An 8,966-nucleotide genomic window follows, 5' to 3' on the forward strand; every position below is an offset into this window, starting at 1 on the left:
ACTTCTTTCAAAATAAAAATAAAAAATCTTACCAGCACCAAATTTTTTAAATGATTGTGAAGTGTAATTTTCTTTTTCATTATAATAAATATAAACTGGACTTTTAACCATACCTTCTTAAATTTGGCAATCTTTCAATGGCAGAAACTAAAATTCAATTTACATATGGCTATTAAGTAGCAGTGACAGTAATCCCATTTAAATAATTCTGACTAGTCTTGCTATCTCTGCAATACATGGTATGTATACTACTCATAGTATGCAAATATTCCGTATGCACAGATGACTGACTACAATTTTAAACATATAGACCTTGACCACTGTGATGAATTAAGTTTTTTTGCATGCTTGTTTGTTTTGTTTTGCACAAACTTACATTAATATGCTATTTTTTCCCAAGATCTTAACTGGACACATACTACTCTGTAACATGCTAATTTTTTAAAGGTTTATCGTTGCATAATACTGATTTCCTTCCTGTTTTAAAGAATAACAGGCTGTATAGAGTTTATACTGTGTAGTATTCAGTTAGCTAAGCTATTATTCATTGTGAACACAGCCTCTGCCACACGCTGACAGCAGGAAAGGGAAGAACAGTGTTCAATCAGGGCTGAAAGGATAAGGAACACTTAAAGTCATGCAAATTGAAGAAGGAAAGAAGATGAAACCCAGGTCAATCACTCCTCCCTGCAATCATTTAAAAGCTAAAGATATCTGCTGTATAGCTCAGACACCTGTTGAAGACCTATTAATCACTGAGCTTTTTTATTAAGCCTCGAATAAGTTCACATTAATAGATCATACTGAGGTAGCTATTATGTTAGAATAAATCATTAAACATATCGTTGATAATTAATTCACTTATTTTATCGAGTGTCTAGTTTTATTTTTTCTTTAGTTTTGTAAAAGCTTCAACAGCTTATTCTGATATCCGTCTGAATTAGATTCACAAATTCAGAAATTAAAAAAAAATAAAAAGTACTTTAAAGTACTTTCCTAGACGCGCTCTTAAATGCCATTCTGATCAACAACACACACTAACACTCATTACAGTCTATTTTTGGACCGGAAAGAAGTTAAACACAAACACAAAGTCACCAGGTGTTTGTGCCCTACATTTTCATCGCTCTAAAGTAAACACACTAAACGTACCGCTCGAATTTAACTGTATCAAAGCAAAACCCAAATCACTTCACAATTAGAAACATTTATTAGGCTACAAACTTTAAAATATTACACATTCCAAATCAAAAATTGACCATCGACTAAAAATGAGGCACTTACCTTCAACTTCTTCCTGATCACATAAGTGTTTGAGTAACGAGGCCCCTCTGTCCAGCACGGCCTCATCCTCCATCCTGTAATAGTAAAAGAGGAAAAAAGACTGCTCACATTTCTCTTCTAAAGACAACGTGGAGCCATAGCGGCGAGGCTCGTTCACTTGCAGTGTGTTTCTGCTAGTGCTAGCCATGTTCCCAGGTTAGCAGGTAACGCTAACAAGGGGTGAGTCTTTAGTTCTGGATCCAGTCCTGGTTAGTAGATGTGCGGTGTAACTTATGGGACACGGTCCTGTTCGGAGTGCTGCCCTTGAGGGGACGCAGGAGCGGTCAGGTAGGCATTGGGGGGGTAATCCGGTCTCTGGGGGATGGGACGGGCTGGGCAGCCTAGTAAGACGCTAATTGAGTCTGATGTCCAGGGGGTGTGAGCCGTGCTGCCTCACACAGATTTCAGATCAACTAATGAGCGATACTAATGCTAATACAACACGTTATATGTGGGTGGAATAAACACTGAGTATGGTCTCAAACACTATTTATTACAATCGGATTTCTGCAGCTGGTCTATTATACTCAAGCGATTATGGCGCATTATATGCCCTTGAGGCATTAGATCAATAATGAAACTTGACCTATAACCTAGAAACTTTACAAACAAACAATGCTTACCATATTTACCTGAAAAGTAGTTCTCACAAACCTGACTGCAGTCACACCAGGTCAAAATGTCATTGTTGGTTTATTATTATTGGTTTATTATTACATTAAGAAATAATGTAAAATCCCGGTAAAGTCGCTTTCAAATCTAACTCTATCTGAAAACAATGATTCAGATAATAACAAATTGACTTACATTCCAGAAAATGATATAGTTAAAAAAAATAATATTCTGGAATATTTTAAATGTTTGAAATAAGGAGGACAAAAATGTATAGACATGCTGAAACTTATCATCATTCTTATATAAAATTTTTTCACCTGTAGATCTATATCTGTACCTTAATTTTTTTACCTTTACATCATTTATATATATATATATATATATATATATATATATATATATATATATATATATATATATATATATATATATTTATTTATTTACAGAGTGTACTGAATGTAAAAGGCTATGAAAAATAAAATAAAATAAAATAGTGGACCAAAGACATACAGCAGGAAACACTCAAACAAATGTTTTCAATGTACTGGATGTCTGGAATGTGGAGGATAAAGATCCATAACAGGGCTGAAATTAACTCATTTCCTGTTTGCCATTTTTCAATAATAAGAGTAGAGGTGGTATGTCATTCCTAATGTGTGTGTTTTTTAAGAAATAAAGTTATATTATGTAATTTCAATAATTTGAGGCAAATAATTTTCTTACTTGAACCAACAACAGTCAACAGAGCTAACATTTAGATTTTCTATCATTTTTTCTCTGGCCATTACGTTTCCAAAAAGTATGTTGTTAGAACACAGTGCTTCCGTGTCCATTAATACATGGAAGTTCACACATCTTATATTATTCACTAAGACTTCAACACACTCTCCATATAAAAGCTATGCTGTAAACTATACAGTATGTAGTGAACATTTGCATCTGGGGGAGCATGTAGCCACTTGCCCACAAGGGATAAAGAGTATTGCTCCAAGCAAGGTGCGACTGCTCTTTGTCACTTTAGAAAGAAGTCCAAAGACCAGACCGAAACAATTCAGACACAGACATTCTCTTTCAGGAACAGAGGTGTGACTAAAAGTGTGCAGTAAATATAATGTTATTTGTTCAGATAACAATCTTCTTTAGAGGTTCAATAATAGAGTGCTTTTCACTTCTATAATCCATTAAAAACAATTAATGCCCAGAGAACACACTTTTAGATAATGATTTCCTCAATGGGCTCATTCAATTTTTACAAAACCATAAATAAAATCCAAGACATAAACACAAACAGGAAGGATAGAGCTTGCTTCTCTGATAAGAGCGCAGAGCTCCCTGAGCGCCCGGTATCACTGAATATCTCAGCTAGATGCAATCAGGCATGCTGAAAAGAAGCCAAGTTTAAATACTCAATTCTGGAACCAAGGCTCATTGAATAATTGTGCCTGTGGTCACATTTTAACAAAATTATATTACATTGCTTCTTGCACATTTCATAGCATGTTCAAAGTAACATTTTTAAAGTGAAATGTCCAGTGAGTGGCACTAAAAGTTCAGTTTTATCCGAAATACGAACATGAATCTGGCAACGGGTTATTACATTGGTTGTTATATGTATCGCAGAAGTTTGGAATCTAAATGACCGCAGAGTGGTGCTAAAAAAAAAAATCACATTTGAAAATAAAGTACCACCTGCAGTAAACCCTATTTTAAGCCTATTCGATAAAAGTACATTTGCTGAATAAACCAGGCCATTTTCACTGGATTTGTGCCTGAGCACTCAGCATACAAATGTTGTACTGCGTGAGCTACTGAGCAAGTTGAATATGTCTGAAAAGCCACACACATGGAGCTGTTTATGATTCAAACGTAAGATGTATTCATTCAGCACTATTAAATCATGCACTAATGATATTAAATCACTATTAAATCATGCACTGATAAGTTCCATTGGAAACTTCTGTGAATTGGATGGACATTTTGGATTCTTGCTAAAAATTTAGGTAGACACGCTTTTCCATTGAGCCTATTTTGGATATCTGGCAAAGTGATGCTCTACAGCACGTCAAGATTTGTCTCATCCAAGAGGCTATTTAACTTTTATGAAAGTTAAAAGTTAAGCAAATAAGCACCGTTTAATAAGCCATATTACTGAGGGCTGCAGGGTTTTTACACTTATACATGTTGTTAAGCAATAACTACATACCACAGGTGCAACACAAACAGAGATGTTTGGTTATCTGTGACATGATATGATACTAGATGCCTGGTTAATAGTTCAGTGAATAAGTTCAACAGAAGTTCATGACCATGTTTCTAATACCTAGACTTTACACACAGCTAAGTTAGTGCTGTTAACAGCAACCATCAACAATATCAGCTTTATGGGCAATGTCAAAATTCATAACCCGTATGATAACCACAGACAAAACAATCTTGTTTATAGTAATCTCATTTGTACAGAACGTACAAATTCTAAGGAAAACAATTGTCTTGGAGGCCTCTCGATTTATCCAGTTTGTTAAAGGATAAAAAGACTGACTATTACTTCCCTAAAATATCCATCTTCCTCCCCCAATCTTCATTGCCACCTATAGAACAGACGCTGACACAGCAAGCACCAACAGTGCTGCTTCGCATCAGATGTGTTCATGGTTTCTTGCAAATAGTTGGGTGAACTGTTGTTTAAGCATATAAAGTATGACAAACAAGCATAATAAACTACATCCACACTAAACAATACCAGCAAAACATAACAATTTTCAACCATTTAATTAGAATATCTTAATTATAAGGGAATCATTCTTCTTTAAATATAACTAAATTTAGATTTTGTATCACTGATTTATTGAGTACTGGGACATAACAGGCTAAAAAGGTGAAATAAAAAAAATATGTTAAGTTCAAAAATTAACAAATTGGTTTGAGTGAATCTCCTACAAAACATGAGAGGCACTTGGGTGCAGAATATATTGCATGTGAATATAAATACTGACATGAAATGGATTCTTAGCTTCTATTCTAAACTGTCTGATAAATTAGCCATGTTTTGCATATGGTATTTCTAGCTGCTTATAACTAAAAATGACAGTAATCCAACAGTATGTCTTTTATGATGGAGTTGACACAACATGCTATGGCAGAAATCATGACTCATCAATTACTTTATCATCAATTAGCCTACGTAAAATTACAACAGCAACAAAAAAGAATTCAGCAGAGCCTGTGATGTTGTTGAACTCACAACGTGAAATATGGAAAGAGGACCAGGATGACTTCGATATTATCGAATTTTATAAAAGTTTTCATAAATAGCCTATCTGGCAAGGCTGACAAAAAGTAGGTTTGTTAACTAGGCTACTGTTAGTTGCGGAATACTATGTTTTGTCCCATGTCTGAAGACTCAGCATGTTTATATTTAATGTGAATTCAGTGTCTGATGTTGCAGGGCGTTTGCAGATGCTATTCTATGAACTGGATGATACTTCTTAACTGAACTATAATCCTGACCACAGAGCCGATAAATACAGGAGCAGGTTTTGGGGGTCTTACCTCTTACCGCCGCTCATTTTGTGAAGTTGAATCTCTGATTATGTATTCCAGTGGTTTGCTGCTTCAGTCCAGAGCGATCAATGGAAGAAGCACTGCAACGCCAAACGTCAACTGTTACGTTACTGCGCGCTCCCAAAACACTGACAACACTGGTTTTAACAACTCTTTATGGCTAAAATAAGCTACATTACTTTTTTCTAATAACAAAAAGCAAAAAGTGACAGAAAGTAAATCTAAAATACCTCCCGTCCAGTCTGAATGTGCTCCGCCGCATGTGACAGATATAAGGCGCGTCTGCTGAAGCAGCAGAACAACTGGACGCTTCAAATTGCGCCTTTCATTTATTACTAGCCGCTGCTAGGCACGTCACAGCACGAGTGGGAGGTCAAAAAGTTGCGCTTAAACGCGCGTGTACCTTGAGTAAGTTTACACACCAATTTCTCTTTGAAACGGCAATTCATTAACTTGAAAATACACGCCTCAAAGTGTAACACAGCTAGCTAACCCGCGTAACTACTTTAATGTGTGCTCATGTGACCAACGGATTCAAAGTTTGGCTGTTGGATGAAAACAGGTACTCCGCGCGCACCTGGTGCTTGCCTCACATTCACGTGAGACACAGCGACACCCTCCGTGGAAATCTCACACCAACAGCATGTTTACTCGAAGAAGTCGAAATACACATTACACACTTTAGATAAGTGAAGTAATTGTAAATAGATAAGGTGAGGCGTTTATGTTACATTTCATAGAACGTAAAAATAGCATATCTGAGTACGCTTTAAAAAAAGGAAAACATAGATGTGATTGTATCAAATTGCTAACTTACTCTTTTCATCATGTGTCAGATAACATCATGTTATTATGTTATGTTATGTTTCATCCGTAAGCATTTCAGCTAGATTAAAATGAAACCATAGAACACAATGTTTATGCTACACAGACACACGTGCGCGCGCGCGCTGTAGTAAATGATACATTATTAAACGCTCAGTTGGAGAGCGTGGTCTTTCTGAAGGTCAGCCATTCCTTTCCTCTCCCCTGTAGGCAGGGGCGTCGCACCCGTGGGGGATGTGGGGGTTTTAACACCCACACTTTTCCCGGTGAGAGGGTTCGACACCCGCACATTTTCTGCAGTTTTCCCGCAGTTTTGCACAAACGCCTTACTACAATCGTTCCTCCGTTTCTCTGACCGCTCTGTGTCTGCGCTCGCCGCGGCTGCCTCCTCCCCCCTTCCTCTCAAACTTGACACCGGCTTTGAGTGTGACCGGCTGATGATTGGCTGTTCTGCCTTAAGTCCCGCCTCTCTTGGGGTGTTATCGGTCAGCTCGTGCTGAGGAGGCGGGAACTTATGGTTATTTACATCTCCCTTTTCCAGGTACTTTGAATGAGTGTTTATGCTTTAGAGGTTTTTAAATAAGCTTGATATGTGTTTGGGAAGATGTTCTGTTAATCGTTTTGTTGACATGTCGAGTGTTTTCGGTATTATATTTCGTTTTTTAGACTAATGCTAATTGCTATTATTGGGATATTGTTTGCATACCTGTTGAAGAACTATGAAATAAAAGTGTATATTATTTTAATGTTTAAAAACAGTAAATTGTTACATTATTTATACCACCAGAGAAAAAGCTTTGTGTGGGCGTTTTTTTCTCCCCTTTTCTGATTTTGCGTTTTTTTCCCCCCTTTTCTGTTTTTTTTTTTTTTTAATGTAGGATTATTTTTTTCCCAGCCAAACGCTGCAAGCCGGAAATCCCGCACAGTGCCAGAGAACTTTAAGCCCTGCATTTTGTACCCCTCTGTCAATGTGTTCATAATTTTTATTGTTTATAAACAAACCACATCCATCCCCCACACTTTTGAAAAGCTTGCTACGCCCCTGCCTGTAGGGACAAAAGAGAGCTGACTTTACTGTAACATCAGATGTTCATGTGTTAGATGATGTAGACGATAGAATTGTGGAAAATATGTATTTGACATATTTTATTCTATACACATGCTTTATGTTTTTCTTCTTCTTCTTTCTTTCTTTGCTTCTCATAAGCAACTGTCAATGCCATATGCTTTTTAGACCAATGTGCAAAATGTGGATCTTATGAAGAAAAAATACATATTAGAACAGAATATATACAATTATTTTACCATTTATATTATTTGTTTTTGATCTGGAAGAAATTTAAGTATTGACTTCAGAGATGTACATTTTGTAGTCCTAAAAGACATTTAGCATTTACTCTGCGTTCTTTTGTGAATTTCCTGTGGCTTTTCAGTTTTAGAGTAAAATAATATCTAAAAAACATTTCCATGTTTTGTTTAACAACATATATTACACAGACTAATTACCTAATTAGAAAATAATTAATACAACTACCACAAGGATGTCCATTTACATTCCTGACAAATCAAACAACTGTTGTAATCCTTGAAATAAAACTTAGCAAATGTTTTTAAAACAGAATGCAAGTATATTATGACTTTAACATATAGCCTAAAGTGTAGCATTTCTTTCAAACTGTCATTTAATATTGTGTGGAATTATCTGCAGGTTTATCTGCAAGCAAAATATACCAGTGAACTAAGTGATTTTGAAAGCCTCAGATGTCCTGATTTTTTTTTTTTTTCTGGCACAAGATTCTTTACCAAACTTCCAATCCATTCTTGTCTAAAAAAAAAACATCTCTCTAAGAGCTTGCTAAAGTGGCGAACTTCCAGAAAAAGCGCTGAGCTCTCAAAATACTAATTGTAAAATTGTTAAAACCATCATCAGAATCTGTAATGAAAGCACTCAAACTTGATTTGTTTAAAGGCTTACATTTTAAAGATTATTTACTCTACATAAATCACTGGTTGCCATCATCTTGTTCATGTCAGTTTGAAAGTCCATTCTGATAACAAATTTATCTAAGCTTGTCATAAATAGATATAGTTTCAATGTGGTTTGCAGCTTAAGAATATGTTTTGATTCTCAAATATTTAACCATGGGTTGCACTTTGGCTATAGACTTTTTCGGCTAAAGACATGCATGCACATGTGTAAGATTAATTTTTTTTTTTTTTTTTTTTTTTGCATTTATTTGATCAAAAAATATTATGAAATGTAATATATTAATGTTATAGCCAAGCTGAATTTTCAGCAAACATTACTCCAGCCTTCAGGGTAACATGATCCTTCAGAAATCATACTCTAATATAGTAATTTGCTGCTCAAGAAACATTTCTTCATTTTTATTTTTTTTTTAAGTTTTGCTGCTTAATAATTATGTGGAAACATTTTTCCTTTTTTAAATTATCATTTGATTAATAGAGAAAAAAAAAACATTTGTTTAAAATAACTGTTTTCTGTTTGAATATATTTTAATGTAATTTATTCCTGTGATTTCAAAGCTAAACTTTTAGCATCATTACTCACATGATCCTTCAGAAATCATTCTAATATTCTGTTTTGCTGCTAAAAAACATTTATTATTATTATTATTATC

At 35.2% G+C, this 8,966-nt stretch overlaps 1 protein-coding gene across 4 annotated transcripts in view; it reads right to left on the reverse strand.

Annotated features, from left to right (window-relative positions):
* The window catches only part of slc4a4a (solute carrier family 4 member 4a), a 52,704-nt gene extending 46,690 nt beyond the window's left edge, over window positions 1-6,014 (reverse strand). For 2 of the 4 annotated variants that reach the window (XM_026211370.1, XM_026211369.1), the window contains exons 1-3: window positions 5,730-6,014; window positions 5,488-5,579; window positions 1,285-1,358 (exon numbers count right to left, since the gene is read on the reverse strand). In XM_026211370.1, coding sequence (XP_026067155.1) covers window positions 1,285-1,358; window positions 5,488-5,504 — 91 coding nt within the window. In that variant the 5' untranslated portion in view covers window positions 5,505-5,579; window positions 5,730-6,014. The remainder of the gene's footprint in view (window positions 1-1,284; window positions 1,359-5,487; window positions 5,580-5,729) is intronic. The other 2 variants (XM_026211372.1, XM_026211371.1) reach the window with 2 other exon arrangements.
* Window positions 6,015-8,966: the final 2,952 nt, after the last annotated feature.

Source organism: Carassius auratus, chromosome 30, assembly GCF_003368295.1.
Source record: "Carassius auratus strain Wakin chromosome 30, ASM336829v1, whole genome shotgun sequence".
Taxonomy (NCBI): domain Eukaryota; kingdom Metazoa; phylum Chordata; class Actinopteri; order Cypriniformes; family Cyprinidae; genus Carassius; species Carassius auratus.